The following is a 24,831-nucleotide window of genomic DNA, read 5'->3' on the forward strand; positions in this document are numbered from 1 at the left end:
GGAGCAGGTGCAGGAAAGGGTTTTTTTCTAAACATGCTTTCATCTCAGTTTGGACAACAACATATCCTAATATACTTGGACTCCTACAGTGTACAAGTAGCTTATGCTTTTTATCTATTAAAGGCAAACAGAGCCACAGTGTAATCTTGAAGGATTTTCAATGCCTTCCCATTGTTATTTGTACCAAGGAGAATTATATTTTCTTATGGAGATCAGGCCTCACAAAAATTCCTCCAGATCATTGGTACACAGCAGTATCCACAAAAACTATGCCGCAAACAAGCTTGCATAAATCCAAACCTAATTAGGCCAATAAATGCACAGTAACACAACTGCGCTGCAGTGTCAGCTCTCCTGGTTTTACAGCTACATTCTCCCTCTGCTGTTCATAGAACTGTATGAACATCTGGCTGGCCGGCACCCCAAAAAGCCACACACATAATGTACAATCTAACCCTGCAACGACATCTCTTCGCAATGTTTCCAAATGCCCATAAGCATGAATCACAGGCCAAGGTATGAGCTGCCATGAGATTATCCCCCTACCTCTCACAAAAAAACATACCCACCTTTGCTACTACGTGCCTCTAGCAAACACAGAAACGGTGAGGATGAACCAATACTGGAGGAAACAGCAGCAGCTTGGAGTAGCACCATGTGAACTGTTCCATCCCATGAGGTTCTCCCATCACTTAGCAGGGCTGAAACATCCACACACTGTGTCTAAGGGTAATATTCACTCTCCTTCTTCCTGACATTCAAGAGTTCTTAAAAAGAGTGATGGAAACGCAAGATTCAGTAAAGGTACTCCTCACCAGCTTGAACTCATGGCCTAAATGAATTCCAGTATGTTCAAAATGAGTAGGGAAATTGAAAACATTCAAGTTATTCCTTACATAGGTGTAAATGCAGAGACTATCCTTTCAGGGGAGCATTTTCTGTATTAAGGATTTGACAATACACTGATGATATTGTGAGAAAATTTCTAACAATATTTAAACTAGTACTCACTAAAATAAAGAAGTCAACATTGAAATTCTATTCCACTTAATAAGCAAATGCATATTTTCATAGATAAGTAAATTATTTTGAATTTGCAGACATAAAGGCATTTAAACAGTCGTACTTTTACTTTTGACCGGTAATTAGTTCTAGGTAATATCTCTATGATCATGCACTATAATTAAATAGTAATAAAAGATAATTATCCCAGTCCAAATGCCAGAAGGTTACATTTCTCTTTTCCCAGTCTATCTAAAATATGTTTTGTTTCTAAATGTAAGACTCTCAATATGCATTTATCTCATTTTTCTTTTTTTCTTCCCCCTCTGGGGTGTGTTGAACTAATATTTTAGAACTGCAGTAATATTATCTCTTTCTTTGGAATATGAATGTACACATTTTTCTATCCCATATTGTTGCAGATTTACATTTATCACATCTTAAAGTTATTATTATTATATGAATTTTGGATTTCTCCACACTGCAGACCATTGAGTGAGAAAGAGACGCTGACCTGCATTGTCGGGTCAGTGAGGATTAATCAATATGAAAGTTTTAGATTTATAAAGTACATGTGGAATCATAAAGAACAGGATTCACAAATGAACATGTATGTGTGAATTCAGTAAAACTGTAATTAGGATTTCTCACAAGACTTCTTATGAGGTTCAACTAACACAAAATTTAGAATAACAGTTTATTAGAAGTAGTTACAGAAATAGAAAATATTATTAATTCTTACTGCAACTAGTTATGTTACTACAGATTGCGTGTATTCAAAGCCAAAAAAAGGATACAAGAAAAATATGCGAGTGTATAATATATGTGACTGTGATTCGGTGAGCACAATGTTGAGAAAGGATGAGGCATCAAGAGATTTATGTCATGTATTAATTGGTTCATTAAATAAAGTACCTTCAACTTTTATAAGGACTTTCTGAAGAATACAGTAACTGTATCAACATCTCATTTACAACTCCTCACAAGCTGCCAGGTTTATTTTTTGGTGTTTTACAAATTGAACCCTTGAGTTAGGAAAGGTTAGACTGATTGTTCAATGTCTTAGCTGAGAGTACAACTATATTAGCACTATACAGCCCAATCACATACAAGGTAAAGCATCTTAGGAAAATTCAGTTAAGTAGCATAACTATACTCCATGTGCCTGATAACAAAGTAATTGTTGCTGTTGAAGACATACCCTGAAAGCTTTCCAGCAATAGCACACAACATGCCATCACTGCCAAAATGACTTTTCTCTTAGGTGGTCAGTTGTCCAGCACAGATTCCCCTTTCTTGACAAAAGACAACTGCCCATGCTGTGATTTTCTTTCTGCTCATTTTCTTTTACAGGTGGCTCTATTCCCAATGCTTTAATGTGATTCAGCTTCATAGCCAGTCTGGTTATATTTCTTTTACAGATTGCAATTATATTTCTAAACTATTCTTTGTGTTGCTATGAGAATCAGACAAAAGGAAAAAATTTTTAAGTTTCAATGAAGAAAATTTCCATAATATGTGGTGGCTGTCACAATCTTGCTGATAGAAATAATTACTCCTCCCAATGTAGCTACACTAAACCACCAAGAAATGTGGATAAAGAATTTTACCCATCTGTGCAAAGCTCTTTCATAAATGTGTATGAAAAGGGAGCTAAATGCGGAAATTCGTATACTCTGGGATGTGTAGCAGGACACAGATGCTAAGGTGATAGGCCCCTATTACCTCACTTCTGAGATGAAGAAAGTATTACTTCTCTCTTTTTAACAGCAGTGAGGAAAGGCTACATATGATACACTGATTTTGATAAGGTTATGTTTGGCCTTCGTGTGATCCACTGGATTATGCACACTAATCCTCATTTTTGACTGATAAACTGGAAGCATCCATAAGCAAAAACACAAGCTGCTGTAGCATGAGCTAATGGTATTTTTCTGGGGCAAGAGAAAACCACGTCATCTGCAAACATCAGACACTGCTTCCATATAAAGCACATTGCTTTTGTGGCTGCACTGGTGAATAAAAGAAAAACTGGAAGAGCTTCTGTGACGGTGTGGTTCTGTTCTTACCCAAACGCTAGCCATAATTTATCACTAGGTACAATTTATCACTAAGTACACTTCTCCAATCAGCGTCATTTTAGGATATGGCTACCGCAACACAAAGACTGCAGCTTGGGTGGGAGTGCTTTAGCACTGCTTAATTTGCTGTCTCAGGTACCTGAAGCACATTTTAACAGCAGAGCTCCAAACCTGCTTGAAAGCAAGGCAAATAGGCACTGGGCAGCAGCTCTTATAGAACTTTTCAAGCAAAGGTATACCTGGGTAATGAGTTAAAAGTTTCCTGGGGTGGCAGTCGCTGTAATGTGGACATGCCTATGGGCATGTAAAGGAGTGCTACTGGGTATTCGTACAGATTGCAGCAGGAAAGAATTGCAAAACATATCAGAGAGAGAGAGAGACTTATTGTAGATCTGTTCTGTTGCTCTCTAAGACCTAATCAAAGACCAGCTGTTAAGCTATCCTTTGAAAACCGTGTTGCCAAGGTAGAGATTTTATTCAATACTTGTAGAAAATGCTGACAACTCTAAAAAAAGTGATAGGGAGACTGTGAAGGAAAATTCTGTACCAACTTATCTGTATAAAGTTACCTTCCCTGCTCAGTGCAAAACCCTAATTTATTAATACAACCCAACATCAGTTGGAGCACCAACCGTTCCCAGAAGCCACAGGTTTCTCACACCGTGCCCTGACCACTTCTGGTGACCATTTCAGCTTCCACAGCTACAACGGCAAAGAGACAGTCCTCCAAATACCTTTCAGCTGAAAAGAAAGTTGAAGAGCAAACTAGATTGCCTAAGGGTGGAATTGCACCTGGAGCCCAAAGCAACTTGAACCCAACAGCACTGTAAATTCTTCATCCAGGAAAAGCAATGCTAAAACAGTCCCCTGCAGCAAACTCAATAGCAGGCTAAGCTATTAGCTTCAGGGATGCTATCTCCAGAGAGCCTGCCTATCTGAGGGGGGACTTGGTGATTCAGACTATGCTCACTTTAGATTTTTAATCACTAAATACAAGCTTAGCACATAGGGCCATCAAAACTGCTGGACATAATAAAATCCTTCTGCACTGGGCATCTAATGAGTAAACAAAATCAAACACGGCAGACTGGAATTTCCAGAGTCATGAGCCCTGTAAACCGTGTCAATACACCCCACTCTTTTCCTTCAAGACAGCTATGGAGGTGCAGATTAAAAAGAACACAGGTTAGTAATGACTCTCTGAAGAGCTACCAAGAGCTAGCCAGGCCTTTCTTAGCATAGGAGAAGACCCAAAGCATTTATGGAAGAAAAAGAAATGTCAGCAAACGATTTTATACTGGCAATGAATCCTCATCAACTCCTTAGCAGCTGTTAGGCAGAGGTTTTCACAGACTGTGTTGATTTTTCTGCATGAACTAAAAGCATCCCAAAACCTCCACTGCGACTTGAACCATTATGTCATCCTCCTTGAAGGTGAACAGTCCAGTTAGGACAAGGAAATACAACAGTTAAAGTATTTCAAATAATAAGTATGATTTGAAATTAATCTTTTTTTTTTTTTTTTTTAGATAAAATTAATTATCAGAATTGTCCATCTGCTGAATTACTTCAAAAATAAAAAAAATTCCGATTGAGATAGCTTTGAAAAGCCAAACCCTCCCTGGAGTTATTCCATCTAACAACAAACCAGAAAAGTGGTAATAATTCATCTGATGCTCCACAGTACTGGCTGTGAGTTTGGATAAACCGTGCCTGGATTACAATATACCTATGACAGACTCAAATTCAATAAGAGAGTGGAATTCACAAGGAATTCCTTAATTTACCTTGAATATTAATAATTTAAAATTAAAAAAAAAAAAATAACAAGATAATCTCACCTTCTGGCAGGTTAACCATAAAGAGTGGAACTTCTCTCAGATTAAAAATTATCTCCAACTTTGTTCTCAAAAGTGGGAATTGTCCACAATTTGGGCAGATTACAGATTCCTAGCTCTTACATTTGAGAAGAATTCCAAAGCAGTCATGAGTTGGCAATAAACGAGAACGTACAAAGGAAAACACCTACTCAGCTCTGTAGCTGACAAAAGAAGAAAATTTAGCTGGCCTGCACTCTGTCTTTTCACAGTGACGAGGTTCATTATGTGCATGCTCCTCTGAATGATTTTAATTCCATCACTGTCAATACAAGTTCTCCAAGGCAGTCAGGAGATAATGATGACTTTATTGGACCTGTTGGCCACTTTATTACATCCAGCTGTGTTCTTCCTTTCTAGAGCAATTAAGGGATTTTATGGTGTTATTTCTGAGCATGATATAGCAAGAAGCCACACAGATCTAAATCTCTAAATTGCTCAGGTTGCATTTCAATCCTGTAACTTAGAGGATGCTGCCACCAAGAGTTTTGAAGACATAAGTGGCATGCTGACAGCCGTTGTCAGTGAGGACAATGAAAACTGGCAGCTTTAGCCAAGTATGAAGCATGACAAATTGCAGGAAAGCAAAAGGAAGGCAGTACTTCACTCAATTCAGAAGTGAGATGACATTTGCTAGGAAACTTATGGGAATTCTTCAGACAGTCTACAAGATGTGCTAAATGTTACTTGCATTATAACAGATCATAAGATATCTAATGCAAAATCATTTGCCTTTAATGAAGACTTCTCTAGAAAAAAAAAAAAAGAGAGCAATGGAAGACTGAAATTACAAATACTTTGTGCTTTACCTATATTTGAAACATGAAGAACCTAACAAAGCACATTTAATAAAAACAAACGCCAAATCACTGCAGCTTATCAGAGCTACAGCATTTTGAGTTTATGGCACGCTAAGCAGGTTTCCCTCCTCTATAGTTACACTAGTAGTATATATTTTCCAAAAACATGTTATTCTGTATGACAGAATCTATTCTCAGTATTTTTATTTATTGTTTTTTATCACTAGAGTGGAATAGACACTTTTTTCTCCCAAAAAAGAGGCCCAAGTTCACAGCATCCATGCTTACAAAATAGAACAGTTGGTTAACTGCAGCCTACATTTGCTTAATATCAACAGGATTTATATATTTATTTTTGACACATTTTAATAAACAGGTTTTGTTTTGTCTGTTGATAATGTTTTTCAGCTGTCATAATATTTGTTTTCAGTTGCTTTAGAATCTGAGTGTGATTCTGATTTTTCACTGCACTGCAAAAAAAAAAAAATAATACTAACTTTTTAAGTACTACCTGTCATCCCAAAAGAACTTTGAAAACTGATATTAAAGAAGTATTAATTCATTTTCTTCTAAAATACATGCAAAATAAAATCCAAACAAAATAAAATTCATTTCCTTCTAAAATAATCTCTGGGATGAAAAGCAACTCCTTTTAAAGTTGAAAGAATTAAAGCAACAGAGTATTTCAATACTGTAACAGAAACCAGCATCAATCTGAATTTCAAAAATACATTTTAAAGCAAAAAAAAAGCTTAATCTAGAGCCCATGATTCTGCTATTATGCATGGAAGAAGCCATAACACAATAAAGGGACTTCAAGTCCCTTGATGCGCTCTGTCTCACTATGGGTTCATCTGCCTGACCTTTGACAAGTAGCCAGAAGAAAAATCTTGAATACGGCCTACATCTTGTTGGTCTTCTCAGCACATGGCATCCCCTAGGACACCTTGTTCATGTTTTCAGGGTTGCATCATTCGAGATGTAAGGAGACTCACTCGATCTAGCTCTAGGCACCTAACTTAGCTCGCTTTGCTGTCTCCGTGGGTTTCCTTACAAAGAATGGAGAGCAGCTGGTATTTTGAAATGTTACTCCGAATAATGGCCTATTGTAGGTGATGTGGGCTGCTTCTGGAGACACCTAATTTCACCTCATTTCCACAGGGGAAATCCCAGAGGCATTAGCCAGTGACTTTGGAGGCCCAGTGCAGATGATGTAAAGATGAAGCTTGATTGCCTGCTCTCCCAGCATCTATGTAGTATATGTTTCATTCTGTCTTTATCTTCTGTCTGTTCTTGTATTAAAGCCTTGAAGGTAAAGAATCACTGACATGGCATCAGTAACAACGCTATGCTGTTTTTCATGATTTGCAAAAGGACATTTCTCGGAAATATCCTTTTTTCGTTCTTAATAGTTTGTCTACTATATCAATCTCAGCTTCTAGAGAGAGAATCCAGACGAACAGCACATACAGCCCACAATCTCTTCTTTCTCAGGTTAGAGCTGTTCGGTTAAACCCGAGCAGAGATTCAGTCTCCTATGTTATGAACCCTCGGTGGCAAGAAGTGACAATTCCAGCACATTAAGAAGTGACACATTTAATTAGGTACCAGGCTTTTCTGAGCTAAGCAAGTGACCTCTAACACCTTAGTTAAGAGCATGACATTTTATTGCAACCTGAAGCAAGGTGAAAATTAAAATTAAAATTAAAATAATAATAAAAAACCTTCATTCTTAATTTAGATACCTATTCTTTCTTATTAGTTAAATTTTCATACAATTAATTCTGGGTGGTCACACAAAGGGGAAAAAATCTTCTCCTTCCTATTTAATAATTTAAAAAAAAATAAAATAAAATGACTGGGGAGCAGCTTTTCATACTGCTAGTTTAAATGAACATCTGATTCAGAAACACATGTGCAGCACACATGAGAAGTTGGGCAACGCACTTAAGAGTTAATATATGGATTTCAAAATATAATTTTAAGTGTTTGAGAATACATTTTAGCCCAATGCTCTACAAATATTTGTCATTTTAGAAAATATAAACTATCACAATGTGCTAAATGTAGCTCATTATTATCTACAACTGGAACAGCCTTGAAGTCCATTGAGTAGGTTTTGATCTAAGTGCAAAATTCAACATGTCTCAGTATGTAATAAGATAGACAATAAGCTCTGACCCAAATCCAGCCAGGCAAAACATTGCTGAACTGAGGCTGGGGCACAGAGTTCTGCTAAGAGACGTACAGACACCATTAATATTTCTGTTCATTTATTTAGTTTTCAATCTCACTTAAAACATTAAAAGCTTAACATAACCTGTATCAGATGGCTTCATATCTGATTGCTGCAAACACTGTGGAGGAAGGGAGGCACCATCTTAAGCTGTACAGATCTAGGAGCTTGATACCCTAACTAATACAACTTGTAGAAGCACTGGAGAAAGACTTATAAAAGCAACCCACACAACAGGCTTTGTTTTCATCAAAATAATAATAATAATAATGATAATAAATAAAAAAGAGAGAGAAATGAAAAAAGAGCAAATATTTAAGAAATCTGCAGAAAATATGTAATTCATAAACACCTAAATTCAATGGCTAAATTATTTGGAAAGACTAGTTCAGCTTGCTATTTTTCACATAAAAATGCCGCTGTTTCCCCAAGAGACTTAAGCAGTTGCAAGCTTTGTTTTACATGAGGAAAACAAAACAAAAGCAACCAAACAAAGATCAGGTTATTCAATATTTTTGATAAAAGGGAACTAAGAAGAAAATCTGAAATCCCTCATGTTATCTTCCATGTCAAAAGAGAATACTTTTATCTTCATAAAAAGATTCCAACAACAAAAAGAAAATATTCTATGTCCTAATTTCTTAGGCTTTTCAAAGATCAGAGAATAAAATAAACTTTCCGTAAGAAGTAGAAAAACAGTCCTATGTGTCTGCATTTGTCTGCTGTTCAGGAGTGACCTGTTGTCTCTTTGCACTGCTAGAATATACTCAAGGTTTCAATTTACTGTTTTTTCTTATTCAGAACAGCATTAGCTGTGAAGTCCAGCTTTGTATGCTACTGAGCTTACTGAAAACTGGGTAAAAACTGTGTTAGGTGCTCCCATTCTGGAATCGGAATTAGCAAGTCCCAGCTTTGAAGGCAGATGGTACAAATCTTTTAGACTCCTTCGCTGAGATAAATCCTTCATTGGTAAAGAGGACCAAAGTCACTTCTGTGTCTCATTAACACCTCCTACTCTCAAGGATAAGATTTGCCATCTCTAATCAATTATTATTTTCCAGGGATTTATCCTCCCATTTTTTTTCCTCTTATAACAGTCTTATGCTGTTGATTTCATAGCAAAAGCTACGGAAACTGGAGTAACTACTCTGACAAACACTGGAGTAAAAATAATAATAATAATAAATAATAATAATAAATAAAAATAAAAATAAAATAAAAATAAAAATAAAAAGATGGCTGTGAAAGAACAATTACACCTTCCTATGGCGCACAAGCACAATGGTGTGATTTCAGCGTTTGAGTTCTCAATTCAAATGCATACCAACATGTTCTTGAAATAAACAGCATATCATGAAATAAAAGTAATTTTATAACTTTCTTTTCCCTTCCTCCCCGTCTTTTTCTCTACTAATTTGGCATACCGTGAAAATCCTGATACCATCAGGCACTCTCCTCTCCCTTTGATCATGACAAGACAAAGAAGCTCTCCTCCCAGATCAGAAAAATGAGGAAATGAGGAATGTGGAGAAGCTGCTGAAACAAACAAACAAAAAAAATTAATTAAAAAGTAACACTTCTTGCCTTGTAGAATCATTATTCTCTCTTCACGACACAGTTCCTGACGCTCCACTGACCTTTGCAGGGTCTTACTGAACACACCATGCATATGTATGGTAGTTCAAAAATAGCATTACACTGAAGGTAACTGAATGGAATTAGGGTGCTTTTTGACTTCAGTAACTGCAGGAGACATAAAGGGAGCCCTCAAACTCTGTATACTTCCCGCACGGTGGCCTTTGGTTTGCTTCGTGTCTTAGAAATTCTAGAGGGAAGCCAGCCAAAGTAAAAATGACAGTTGTTCAGCTTTTACATTATAGTTCAGTTGGATTTAAGGCTTGCCCTTTATTTTTGTGGTAGGAAAATAAAAGGGATAACATGCAGGAGAATTCTCTATACTGTCATGAGTGTACTTGTGAGCTTGTTTTTATAGTGCCGGGCTCAAAGGATGCGATGTTCCTCCCCAGGAACAGAGCATACTAAATTCTGTAATGGCAGAAACTGCTGTTCTAAATTGTTTTAAGGTCACTGAATGGAAACATACTGGCTGCAAATTTTGTTCTAAGTTTCATCTTGGCAATAGCATGCCTTTGTGGCAGAGTGTAGGAACGAGGGGAACACCACCAGCAACAAAGTACATCTGGTGATTTTTAAAGTCAGCTCCAGGTCTATTTTACTTAGCAATAATGAGTAAAACTGTTAAAGTACGAGCACCCCAATATCACATTGTTTTCCAGTGATGTCAGAGCCCTGGAAGTGTTTAAGGCCAGGCTTTGAGCAACCTGACCTAGTGGGAGGTGTCCCTGCCCCTGGCAGGGGGTTGGAAGGAGGCGATCTTTAAGGTCCCTTCCAACCCAAACCATTCTACTTATACAAGGAATCATTCTAATGCCACAACATAAGGTAAATATTCTCTCAGTCTCATTGTGTAATCTGTTTAGACACCCCCTCTCATTCTCTTATCCCTTTATCTACTTCCTTTTTTTAGGCAGAGTTTCAGGTAATACAAGAGTTTAGCGACAATCCTCCTGCTGTCCTAAGGTTCTTGAGGAACATATTTAAGCCCTCACAGATACATGATACCAACTGCTCAATAACCCAGATCTCAGCACTTTCAACATCCTTGAGAATTTGATGTGCCTATATCTTCATCAGAAAAAGACAAAAATATTTCTGATCGTATATTAGTTGTTAACAATAAATTACTAACTTCCTTTCATCACTCAGAAGTGCAACAGCAGTTCACAATGAAGATAAGAGACACCTTACCAACCCACAAGCATAAAGAAATGCTACAAATATTAAGATAAAAATTGAGCGTTCCAAATCTACTATGAATCAGAGAAATAAAAAGAACAATCACACTGAAATAATTTTAAGATTCCGTTTCAAGTACTTTGAAGGAAGTTATCTCAAACATCAATTTTACAGGCAGGGGATTCATTCATTTTAATTTGTTCCTAAATTCTCAATACAAGAACTTGAAAGACTAGATTTTTTCAATTTTAAAATCCAATCTGTCAACTGTATGAAATAATTTTTCAAGATGGCTGACTGGAAAAAAAAAAAAGAAAAAAAGAATAAACTGGCTGTCATTAGTAATTTCATTTTGATAGATCAGCACATAACAAATTTCATGGGAAATACCTGTTAAATCTCCCTCCCCCAGAAACAGATTTTTATAATGGAAGAGAAGTGGGTAAGAGAAGTAATTGATGTATTTATCTGTGATTATGTTCCATTATTTTCATTCTTATTTAAAATGCCTTTCCTTGCTGCTGCTCAGAGTGACTCCAAACACATATAAACCATATATGCCTTCCCCAAGGTACATATGTGTATCAAAACAGAATCCCTCAGTAACATAATACCCCATAGGAAAACCTCAATAAACATCCACAGGTTCCAAGAATATGGTAGTTCTGAAAATAAAATGTTTAACAGAAAGTTTTCAGCTGTTTTGCATATTCTGAAATATATGTTAAACGTATTTATTAATTCTGTAGTTGGCAAGTCAAAGCAGCTATTCCCACCAAAGATGCTACAAAGCAAAATACTCTGTATATTTACTTGCATTTCTGAAAGTCAGCAATCCTCATACAGAATACTGTTGATTGACTTTTAATTGTACCCCATTAAAAATGCCACCACTGAATTAAAATTCCATGAAAATAAAAGGTTATTTAATAGACATGTCAGCACATCTCTAACTACAGCGGTTTGGTGGTGATGCAAAAATCAATAGTACTACAAAGAAAGGTTCCACTATAGCTAAACACACAAATTTAAAATACAATAACAACCAGCCAAAGACTATAAGGGCATAGCTTAATTTAAAATACATACTTTTTTGTTTCCTTTAAAAACATAACAAAAAACTTATAAGGTATTTTGCTTTTAACATTTGAAAATCTTTGTGTATCGCTTTAACAAGTAGGAAAAAAAAAAAGCTTTAATATCTTCTATATTCATAAAAATCAAATATGCACTTTCTGTTGATACTCAGAGGAAGGGAAAAACAACAAAACAAGAGCCAAAAGTAAATTCCAAAGGAAAGAACAGTGTGTACATGTGCCTGTTGTTGGAACACCTACACTACAAACTAGCTCACAGTAACAGTTGCAAATGGACATTCGTAAATTGAGTTAACGTGAACAGCATGCACTGCTCCAGAGCGTTACAGATTTGAATTTATTAGGATACCTTTGTACTCTCTGTTAGCACAAATAAAAAAAAAAAAAAATCCCAGTGAGAATACAGAAGCCACTTACAAAGCAGTGATCTTTAAGAAAACTTTTAAAATCTTACTTTGTATCATAACTTTATGACACTCCCTGAATTTTCTCTGCACCTTGCTGAGATTTCACCAAGGTGAACTTCCTTGAGACTTTCCTCCATCCAGGAGGCAGAGCATTCTTTTGCTCCAAAAATCCAATCCTCTGTAACTTTTTTTCACATTCTAGCCCAGGAAGCAGTAGAAACACAACCATCCCTAGAAATCTGACTTACAGATTTGTAGTCCCCTCAACAAGTTTAACTTTCTTAACTTACTTAACTTGATAATCTAATATTATAATTCTCAAAGTTTCTTCCTACTTATGAATTTTGATTTCGTATGTGTAAAACTGACACAACAGAAGTTAAGGAATCAGAAGTTACTGGAGAGAAAAAAAAAGCTTTAAAAATAATTTCACTAGGGGTTTTAAATCTTAAGCTTGCAGTGATCTTTAAAATCTGTATCTCTACCAAACCCCAATAAGAAATTAAAAAAACATTGGCACGATATCATTGAAGTTGGCTCAACTATTCAAATTATTTAAGGAATGGAGCCCACTTTTATATTTAGAAAATACCTCAGTCAATTATGCGCCTTCAGCTTTTTGCTACTCAAATGGAGTTATTCATCCAATTCTGTCATCCCTACATGTCCAGCCTACATAATCAGTGCACACAGAAACCACGTGATACTGTGATACTGGGTTTGTTAACATATTGGGCTACTTGACATTGCAGGGTGTCTTCAGTAATTAGATATAGATAGAAGAAGCAGCATTAAATGACTATTATTTAAACGTGCAATGTTCAATATAGGCACCATGTTCCTATTTTACTACTGTGACTTGTTGTCCAAGCCATGGTACTATCTTGTTGTTCCAGGAAAGATTGTTAGTTTAATAGATTTCTCACAGTTATATATATACATGCATATATATTTATATACATATACATATAGTATAGATTCATATATACACACTTCGTCTTTGATCTTCCCAGGAAGCAAGAGGACTGCAAATGGAAAAATTATAAGGGAGAATAAAATAAGAAGAATAACAATAATAATAAGAATAACAAAAATATATTTGCAGTTGTGCACATACGCAGACCTGTGCTTATACTGTGCCTCAGTACATTTAAACATAGAGAAACTACTTAAAGCACTTAGGTGTTTTTATTTGATTTGATTTTTCAAACCTATCTTTTTTTCTGAAGCCTGGAATTGTGCTGACCAAAGTTCCTGAATGGCCAGGAAACTGAAATTCAGCTTTATTCCCTATCCAACAGATTTTATATTCAATTTTCTTTTCTTATTTCAATACCACATAATTGCTTGTGCATGCATGTGAACAGTTGCTATTTAAATGCTTGTGGAGAGCTCAATTTCTGGCTCATTTAATTGCCTGAGGCCGTTGGCTGAGAAGATCTAAGGAGTCGTGTACGAGTACATAATTTATTTTATCTGCCCAGAATGAACCCTCTGGTCTCCTTTGCGATAGTGGTGTTGTTTGTCATTGCTCCATAATTCACAAGCGTCATTAATTGTATACATGCACAGTACCCTCTGCGAAGGGTGCATTCACATACCCTTGTCTCTCATTTTATTAGCTGCATAATGCCAGGCCTCCTGGCATTAGGGATTAGGAAACATGTCTTACTGATGGATTGCTGGGTCCCACCTGTACATGCTCATCCATAGTTCATAATTCTGCCAAACGCAACTTCTGTTGTGCTTTAATTCACAAACCATTTACTGCAGTCCTTAATGACATTTTCTTTATTCCCATACTAATGTTTGTACATTTTGTACAATTCCTCCTGCATGGCAATAATGCTGTACATAGACTGGCGGTATGCATTGATTCCAGGGATCGTACTTAGAACACCTTTCCCACTGAGACTAACAAGTTTTATGGTGAGGATTCAAAGGCATTTGGACAGATTTAATTTCATGCTTTTCGCAGGGAAAGTTAAGCTTATGTCTGCGTAACCTGCTTCATTCTCATTCACACCACTTCAGTTCTTGCAATTATTGCCACAAGAATAACATTGCCAGGTTGGAGCTCCCAGTGTATTCAGCGAAATACACCACTCTCCTCTGAATACATTCATTATTTCATGTTGTGGCCTACAGTTCTCCCACAGAAAAGGAAGCTGTAATCAAGAAGCACAGGCAGAATAAAGAGCCAGAAATGAAATAATGAATACCAGAAAAGGTCAGAGAAGCCCTGCACAAAGAATAAAGAAAAGATTCAGATTCCTTCCCTCTCACCCATATTCCCCCTGTCAGGCCACCCCAAACTAGTTAAAGAAATTCACGGCTCTGGTTAGAAAACCTGGGGTCATCAAGGGTCTTCCCAACAGGTTTCTGCTTTTCCTACAATGAGCCTGACACTGGTGTTCCTGAAGTACTTTAAAAAGGGAGACAAGAACACCCACAAGACCAGAGGTGTCCATCATTAGCCCACCTCTTGTCCCATTAAAGTTGGGATCAAAACCTGTACCCTTCAAGGGTAAAGTGCCCAGAGAAGTGAAAAAGAGGGGAAAGGGGAAAAAGAGGAAAAAGGGGAAATTTCAGAACAGTTTCTATTCAGATTTGAATAAGTGGTTTCCACAAATCTGCATTCCCTTCAGGCTGGGCATGGTGAGATTTAGTTTGTGTGTTTATGTTACTTAACTAAGCAAGTTATTTTAGGTAAGTAGGAGCTAAACATATGTCTACGCTGCATTACCCCATAAGGCATTTAGCCTTGCTTTCAAATAAGTAATGCAAAAAATGTTTCTGCGGGTAGTTTTGTTCTCAGTTAGTTGCTCAGCTAGTTAGAGATTTCCTCGAATATTATGTTTTAGTTTCAGACATATGAAAGACAGGAATATAGCTGATAATTTTAAAAGCATATTTGTCTGATACAACACTAAGCACTTGGTAGTGCTTATCAATGGTTTTACCATAGGCTTTTCAGAAGGTCTTGAAAATGCCACTTAGAGTTATGTTCTTAAATGTCTTAAACAGCTAATGCAAGTTTTTTCATTATTTTGCTTTGCTACAGGACTCTTCATAGATTCCAAGATGATAAAGCAGCTCAGTAACAAGAAGAGATAAATGAAGGGTTGTCTTGTTGCCATTTGTTAAAAACAAATGATAACTAGAGATTTTCTATTTTGATGATGTGAGTTCATCATAAAAAAATTCATTATCTTCACAACATGTACTAAATTTAACTGCATTCCCAAAAGATTAAAAGGAGGCATCAGCAAAAGAGCATCTGCTTTTTATCTTCATCATTGAGTTTGTAATCTAAGACACATGTTCACATATGAAGCTGCAGGAACGGGGACAAACTCAATTTTCCCTTAGTGAGGTGAATGGTTCCTGTTCCGGGCTATGACTAATTAATTAATGCTACGCCCCACAGAATGCTGCTTGTACCCACACAGTCAATGCACGTCAAGGGACTGGAAGTCTAACAGTTGGAGGGTATGGGGGGAAGACAACATAAAACTTCATCTCTTTTGGCCTTTCCATACAGCAGACCACACAAAACACATCCTCTAGGGATTCCCCTATCCCTGTGCTTCTCAAACACAGAGACTAAGCCTCTTTCTTATTCCTTTTGCTCCAATGACCAGATGAAGGTTATTTCAGTCACTTGGAAATATTTACTATTTTAATTGATTGCTATTTAGGGATTATGATTTATTATTAACCTGGTCTGTGGCCAAGTTAAGCATTTATATGTATGAAGGTTGTTTTGCTCATTTTATTTTACCCTCTGCTCCTCCAGTTTAGGCAAATGCAGGGGAAAATGTCATACACTAATGGCAAAATTCAGGTTCCAGTCAGCTGCAGCCTAAGCGCACTGACTCTGTACTAACTTGCCCTATGAGGTCCAGTAGTCCTGAAAAGCATTTAGACTAGCCAGCTATCTGAACAACAAACCAACAAAAAACCTGAATAGTTTTTGCCAAAGAAACTTGAACAAAAAGATTTTGTTTTGAATGAAGGCAGTGCTCTCCTTTGAGGCCTGTTTTATGACTTTAACAACAACAACAACAAAAAAAAGAATTCACAACGCTCCCATTTTCTATTTCTTCCTACAAAACATTTTAGATTCCCAAAAATGAGCAAATGAAATAAAAATTAATTAAACATTGGACTAAAGTGAGATTGTTGTGCATTATAAAACCCTTCCTTTGAGACAGAGGCTTCAGTCCAAAAACATTTAAGGAAAAAACCTAATTCGACAGTGTTTTCTATTAAGCTACTTATAAAATCTTTTTTGGGAAGGAAGGAAATTATAACGTTAAATGAAACTCATGGGTATAGTTTATTCATTTTATGGGAAATACAAAAAGAGCAGTAGCTCAGTCATATGCAACAGACTTTGCACTGTTCAAAATTATTCAGATGTTCTCTGAATGGAATGAGTTCGATTATTTTGGGGCAAAATGCAAAGACCTTGTACATTAGGGTTATTCACATTTATCTCTTGTTGATACTCTCAGGGACATCATCCATTACAGATTACAGGGCAAAAGCAATGACTGTGATCAGCTAGCCTGACCTCCAGCACAGCCACAGGATTTCCTTGAATTAATTCACCATACAATGCCCATTTAGCGATCTCCCTGACAAAATACACATTCGAGTACAGCTCCTAGCACATAAATGCGAAAAAGGCCCCATGCACAAGTGATGCCACCCACATATTTCTGTACATACATACACTGTGCTCAGTAAGCCTTACGGCTCAGCTGCCATCCCAGCTCTGCTCATCAGATCGCAGAAAAGAGAAAGCTCTCTAGGTCTGGAACCACTTCTGTGACCCCATCTGCAGTCCCAACTCAGTCTGTAGCTGTACACACATAATATAAACCTGAACACTGTCCAATCTTCACCTGTTCATTTATACAACTCCTAGAAGAAAGCACAGCAGAAAGACTGTCTCAGATGTTCTTAACACACGGGGCTGGAAACATTACAATGCTCTTATTTCTACCAAGAACATTAAATTCATTATTTAATGACCTCTGGAACTTAATTTTCCTGAATGTATTTTCCTGAACTTTCAGAAACAATAATTAATTGTTTACGAAATTGTAATAATTGAAAGTCATGTTAGGCAAAAATACTGGTGCAAGTCCTCTTTGTTTGTAATAAAGATTCACATCAAAGCTCTGACAGGGTTTGGATATGTATTCCCATAAAATTTCGTGGCTAATGCCAACTTTTTTTCTCCACCAGAGTTGTAATAGAGTACCAAAGTTCTGAAAATGCCATTTGACTCAAGATTTCAAATGTCACAACAAACAACAGCAAGATTTTTTACTGAAAAGAAGCCTAATGGATACAATCCTTGTACTAAAAGCTTATTCAATTGCCACATATCAAACCTAAATGTCAAGACTTGCCAACAAGACAGTCCAGTTAGAATAACTCTGTAAACTCAAACACTCCATCTACTCAACTGTTATAAGACTGATTCTCTATTTCATCTATACATTTAGAAGTCAGAACTGAGCTAAATAAGGCTGTAGGATATGAGATCCTGCAACCCAATGGCATTCAGATGTCTAAAACACTAGCAGCCAGATAAACCACAAGATAGAAATCAGGATGTGGCTAGATACAGGACAAATGCAATGTAATCCTGAACTGATATGCATTAATGTCACTGTAATGAAAGCAAAATGGCTCATATAATAAAACAGGAAAACTAGTAACTGAGTGTTGTAATACAGGTGACGTTAAGAAGGCAGGCTTCTACAGTTTGGTCCTAACAAGTGCATAGTATCTCTTCATCTCCCACTGAAAGAAATTAGATTCCTGATCATCCTCCAAAGGTTCACTCAGTGGGTACAATATGGAGAGCAATAAATGGTAATGGTACTCCATATCTTGTACTGATCCAACTGTGAATCAAAAGGTTCAGTCTTCCTTCCACTTCAATGGCAAAACTCTTGCTGAATTTTGTAAGAGCAAAACTAAGCACAGAATGAATCCAAAGCTTGTAGCCCACTTAGCCTTATCATCTGCTCTACACCTGCTACGGCACGAGCAGCAGCCAGTGGCTGTCTGGTAATAATTACTTTGCCAAAGCTTCTTTGATAAATTGCAAAGATAACAGTCCCCTTTCTCAGATCCATACCAGTCAATGTTTTAGAAGGAAAAACTGGTCTCTGCATTGCTGCCTAATTACCTTGAGAGTTTGCCAACTCATTTCCCTGCACCATATATGATCCTGTTGGTTTTTCAGGCTCCACCAAAATACTCATGACACTAAAATGAAATTCAAAGCCAAATGCCAAAAAAGTATATATTTTAACTGTGTTATTTCCACAAAGAAAAGTGGGATCACTTAACATGCAACAGAAAAAATGTAACCCAATTTATATCTATACTGTTCAACAAAACACAATGGCAAGTGCTCAGGCCAGCAATGACTGCCAGGTCTAAAAAAGCAGGAAACAGCTCCACGAGTAAAGTACTCAACTGATGTACTTTACCCCAAATAAACACTGCTTTCACAACTGTTTTAGTATGTTTGCAAAGCAGTAAGTTAGCTCAGAAATGGACAACTTTTTCTCATATTGCATTGAAGAACTAGAATCTGGATATGGACAAGCCAATCCTCTTCTCACCTCTTTCCCTCCTCTTCCCAATTCTATCTCATCCCACTGTTCTGTCTACCCTAACTAGTTTCTAGTTTGAATCTCCTTGTTCAGCTCATTCCCTATTCCCTTTTATCCAATGCCAATTCTCAGTTTGTGCCTTCTTCTACGCCAGTCTTCATTCCTTCATCTGTATTTAAGTGTGACAGCTCCCTACCCTGATGCCAGGGACCAACAGAAGGAACAAAAACAGCAATTTCAATGCAAGAAATGGCCATGCTGCTCTTCCTCAGAGCCTGACAAGCAAATTGCCTTCCTTCAGCTAGGTGTCACAAGTACAGCAAAGCTCTGCTGAGCCTCTTCGATATCTCACTGGGACATTCTCACCTTAGATGGATTTTTCAGGGACTTGAGCTGATTGAAATTTAATAATCACAAATATAAGTACTGTCAAATTTCTACCCCTGTGCCAAGGTTCAAAGGCCTTTACCAAAATTTTGAACTGCAAACAATAAAATCATTAGATTTAAGTTTTCTTTTTAGTATAACAATTAATTCTGTTCTTACTCCCATTCTGGAAATGACGAACAGTTCGTGTTCATATTTTCCAAAATTTCATCCTGAAGAAGAGAACCTCTCCTTTATGATAAACTCAAATGAGAAAATGTAGGCAACATAGTTCCAACTCCTGTTGCTAAATTAGCAAGTCAGCATAGAGGGGGCTTGCAAAAAAAAGCAGCAAGAACAAATCTAGGCCAGGAGAGGTGCATTCAGGTCTTTTCTGTCTCTACAAGGGTGAAATATTGCACCCTCCATCACTGTGATTTCTTGTCTTCGTGTTATTACACAGGTATTTCAATCTCTCCCACACAGATATACATGGTACATGTATAAAAAGTCCCTCCTTTTCTTACTAGTTTTGGCTGCCACAGGTTCTCAGTGAAGAAGGAATCTGCATCCTCCACCCATCCCAAGATGAGATCTACTCCAAAGCCGTCCTATTAATTTCCTTAAGTTTCCAGTTATGACTCATCAGCTAGGCCTTACGAGCAATTTCAGAAAACACATAACAAGATATCTTTTTTACTCCCTGAAGTACATTCACTATTTTAATCTAGAGTTGTAATTGATTCCACTTTTAAAGTAAGTGATAAAACGTTCAGAGTTGCCACAGTACCACAAGATAAGCGGCCCTGCCAATATAGAAGGGAGATAGCACAACCAGTGGATGAGAAAATGATTACAAGTACATTAGAATGATCCTTTGCCACATTGATCTGTAATTTTATTTTATGTTATCTATTAATCTCTGAACTGTGTGCTTTGAATCATATCCAAGAGAATATTACCCCCGGCGATTCTTGTTCAAACTTCCTCTCAAGTCACAGGCAACATAGCAGCTTGTAATACGTTTTGTTACTGTAAATACGATGGACAAAATTTGATACTGAAAAAGATAGCAGTGTAAGTGGGTGTGTTACCAGGGCTAATATTATTTCCTGTTGTGTAAGATAAGGAAGCTCAGTTTCTATCCTTTTGCAGCAAGCAAGCGTCATGTTTGGTGACAACAAACAAAAATCCCTTTAAAGATACAGACTCTACTTCCAGGGCTTAACATTGTAGTGAAGGTCAAAAGTGACAGAGACTCAGTCAGGCTCTGTCCACTGCCATCTGAATTCAAACTGAGATACTTCCACCAGACACTCAAACCCTGTGAGTTTTTATAACAATTGACAAAAGCAATTGCAGTGGGACAGGAAAGAGAAATAAGAGAAATGAACAGAACGTTCTCTAACCCTACCTAATCCATAATTGTGTCAGCTTCTGAAATGGGATGTTTCCACTTGCTTCAGCACCTGCTAGACTAGAAACCTGCCCTTTGCAGCACAGTCATAGAGCATAACTTTGCTAACCTTTATGTTCATGTATTCCATGGATCATTTGAAAAGCACTCAAAAATTAGCAATCATTTCAGCAGCTCAGAGAGGAATCAACTCTTCTTAATTATTTGTTTTCAGTGATGCAAAAATTAATTCCTTTGATGAGAAAAGTAACATGTCACAGGCACATGTGATCTAATTGCAATGTTTCCTACTGAATGACACCAATATCCAAAATCACTATATGCATACAATGCACCAATTTCATGGAGGAAACAGTAGGTGCATTCTGGTCACGCATGCTCCAACTGTAGGATTTTAAGAAGCTTAGATTGTATAGTTGAATGAAAGGTATTCGTGTTTATACTTACATGCTTTTATGATCATTAACTCACCATAATATTTGAGACTTCTACCAACAGACCTTGTTTTGCTCTCCTTTCTCCGAGATGGATACATCCAGTTTTCTCTATTTGGAGCTGAATCACAAAAAGACGAAATGACAAGTTTAATTTGTGTCTTTCAAAATTTCTTCCTTTTCTACAATATCAGCTTCTGACTAATGAATCACAGTCTAGCAGATTATTTCTCATGAATACCAGAAGCAGAGGATTCTGTCAGCTAAATAGTAAATACTATAGGGTTGGTTTTTTTTCTGTTTTTTCCAATATGACATCAGCATTTAGAAATTTGCATCCAGCTATGCCCTCTTACAGAGGCCAGCCCTAATGCTGGTTTAAGTTTCATCCACATGGAGGAGCCCAATAACTTCACAGGACCTCAGGCCATCTGCTTTTGCTGGTCTTAGTACAAGATACTGACACAAATTAAACAGAGGTGCTGAAGACCTTAGAGATGACTATACTCCTACAAATTTAGAAAAAATAGGCACTTGTGCAATAGGTAGTACATGTTCAAATAGAGAGAGACCACAACCTACACTCTTATTAGATCTTATTAGATATTAAGGAAGTTTTATTGGAGAGAATGCAGTAACAAATGTTACAATCATGAAAAAGTATCTGTTGGAGTTATATCCCTTCAGACATTAAAGTCAATCAACTACAAGCCACAGATTTGTAGGAAATGAAGTTTAATTAAGACCGGTGCTCCTGAATTTCCTTATTCCTGAACATTCCCAGCTGCTATGGAAAATTAATTAAGGCTCAAATCTTTTGGTTCTTTCTTTAGCACTTGTTGCATGGCAACATTCATTTTTATGTATGAGCTTCTTTTTCCAAATGACTTTATAATAGTCTTATCCAAAGATGAGCTGTGAAAGTCTAAAGACAGATATTTGCACATTTTGGTTTACTTTTGTTGGGTTCTTCACTCACAGGACATGAATTATTCACTGATAAGAGACTAGAAGCTCTGGTTGGTTCTAGGCATCAGAAAAATCAATCAGTCATGGCAGAGGATTTAATTGGCTTCCTCTCAACAATTTCCACAATTGTTTTTAAAGAATATCCTCTGAGGCAAGCTTTGCTGATTGAAAAATAACTGACCTTAGAAGACTGTTGTGTTCTTTGGACACTTACAATAAGATACTGCAAAGCAGATTAAAACTGCCGCTAAGAAGCATGAATGCACTGAGGCATCGAGCAGTCTAGTCCCCTTGGTTGCTCTAATAGCTACTGGATCTCTTGATCTAGGTACAGCGATCTCTGGCTTTGGCTCCTGCCACTCCTCGCACCTTCCACCAGCGGAGAGAGGGAGAGCTCCTTTTTACTGTCACCTTGGATGAAGCAAAACAGCTTCCTTCTAGTGTCACTCCTTAAATTGCTACATAAATTTAGAGAAAGCAAATAATCTTAAGTTCTAAACAAGAGGCAGTTTCCAGGAAAATTTGCATATGTGAACTATCCCATAGGGGCTACTTTTTCTTCCACAGAATTGTAAACCAAATTCAGCACGTGATGAAACAGATTAAATTCACGCAACAGCACAGTAAGATTTAAAAATAATAATAAAATAAAAACTGTATAATTTGAATTGTAAAACTTTGTAATTAATTCTAATTAAAATCATTGCCGATTTCAGTTAATGAATAAATAAAAAAAAAATCTCAGAGGAAGTGACTTATCTCCAGAATATGTTTGCTTTTCTTATTGAATATCCAGAATCTGCCAGCAACTTAGTTCATATTATGTTACAAACAGTTCATGAATTCTCCTACCTGTTCAACATGTGATTTCAGGTCATTTTCCTTCTTCATGTGGTCAGTGGGACTCCAGGAATTTAATTCATTTGAGACAGAACTGGGCTGAATGTGTGTACATGAATATACTAACAAGATGCAGGTGACTTGTGTCAAAACTTAGCTCTGCTTTGTGTCCATCAGATAACATTTTGTTTGCTTCAAAATCTGAAGACCTGTGGTGATGATAATGACAATTAATATTTTTTTCATCTGACTAGAAATCAACTCAGACCAAACTCCAAAGATGCCCTTAGTGTAGTAGCTCTTAGAATCTCTTCCCTGACAGCATCTACTCTGAAGGTTTAAAAATTTGACTACAATAAAAAGAGAAATTATCTGCACCATATTTTATGTCTAATAAACTACACAGGTTCATATTCCATGAATGCTAAGATTTCTGACTTTGGATTGGAGAAAGTTAACCAAAAAGTAATGGAAAAATTCAGACAAAAACCTGTATCAAGATAAATGTGAGCTAAAGTATACATTTTTGATAGTAAAGGTAACTAATAGTGAAGGATGCTGTAGACTGACTGTCTCACTTAGAAATCTTTACATTATGATTAGATATCTTTGTAAGGTTCTCGTTCACCTGTAAGATACAGAATCGATGTAGGAATCACTCAATAAATTTTGATGGGCTTCATTTAGTATGCAATGAACTATCATACCAGCAGATCTGTTAGAATTTATACATCTCCACACTTATCCTGCTATGGACCAGGAGCTACCTCAGAAAAAGAAGAAAAAAAAATAGTTTGTGCTTTAGCTCTGATTACTAGCAGCATGAAACCAAAATCCAGGTCTCATTATGCTCAGATTTGTGCAATGATTTTTATGCAGGGTAATAGTTAGCAGACCTCAGTCTACTGATCTGGGAAGAAATATTAAATTTAAAAGACAACCACAGATTAATAGTGTTCAGCTCTGCTGTTCATTTTGCATAGCTCCACATCAACAGAAGTTTGGTACTTGATAACATGGAAAGAATTATTAAAAATATAGGCTAAGAGGATATCACAAAGCTCAGATAAAAGTAAACTTTCCTAGCAGAACATGTAAAAGCTTGGAATTTTAATTCTGGCTCTGCAACAAAAATGCTAAGGAATAACATCAAGGCAGCAGAACAGTTTCATTAATGTTTTGTTCTCCTGACACAGATTCATTTCAAACTCTACTGTTTCACGACAACACCTGATATGGCTGGGGAAATGTTTTAATACCACACATTATCAAAAAGATCACAGTAACATTAAAAAATGTGTTTAGATTCTACACAAATAATTAGTAAAATGAGAATTGAGTAACTAAAGTTAGTGATTATAATTAGGAATGGAAAAAAGATATTGTAACAATTATGAAATCAAAGCAATACATTATATTAAAAACGCTGTAGTCAAACTCCATTACCCAATTTCATAAAGTAAAAAAAAAAAAAAAAGTACTGATATGGTTCAATGTCTTACAATTTAATAGTTAAAACATTAGCTTGTTTTTTTTTTTTTTTTAACCAGCCTCCTAACTAGACTCAGACCAGTGCACTTTCCATGATTTATTCTCTGTTTACAAGACATTAATTAGAGGCTAAGGACCTTTTCCATGTACTTTGAAGATTTTAATAACTCTGACCATACTACCCTTAAATTTTAAAGCTGTACCAAATCTTCCCTTACCTATATGCCCAAAATACATTTCAGACTTCAGGAGAACATTGCATTCTTGATGTCTGGGAACTCATGAACATCAATACCAGAAATACAATTTTATACATAAAGCCCATAGTATTTCAAGGCAAAATAGATTTC

The 24,831-nt window shown here is 36.6% G+C and overlaps 1 protein-coding gene across 1 annotated transcript in view; it reads right to left on the reverse strand.

Moving 5' to 3' along the window:
• LOC308199733 (uncharacterized protein) overlaps nt 1-22,544 on the reverse strand; it is a 129,033-nt gene extending 106,489 nt beyond the window's left edge. Inside the window, exons 1-3 of the mRNA XM_080604310.1 lie at nt 22,520-22,544; nt 21,219-21,302; nt 9,421-9,532 (exon numbers count right to left, since the gene is read on the reverse strand). Coding sequence (XP_080460436.1) covers nt 9,421-9,532; nt 21,219-21,282 — 176 coding nt within the window. The 5' untranslated portion in view covers nt 21,283-21,302; nt 22,520-22,544. The remainder of the gene's footprint in view (nt 1-9,420; nt 9,533-21,218; nt 21,303-22,519) is intronic.
• Between the last annotated feature and the right edge of the window lie 2,287 nt (nt 22,545-24,831).

This window comes from Anser brachyrhynchus (assembly GCF_964034855.1).
Source record: "Anser brachyrhynchus genome assembly, chromosome: 9".
Lineage (NCBI taxonomy): Eukaryota > Metazoa > Chordata > Aves > Anseriformes > Anatidae > Anser > Anser brachyrhynchus.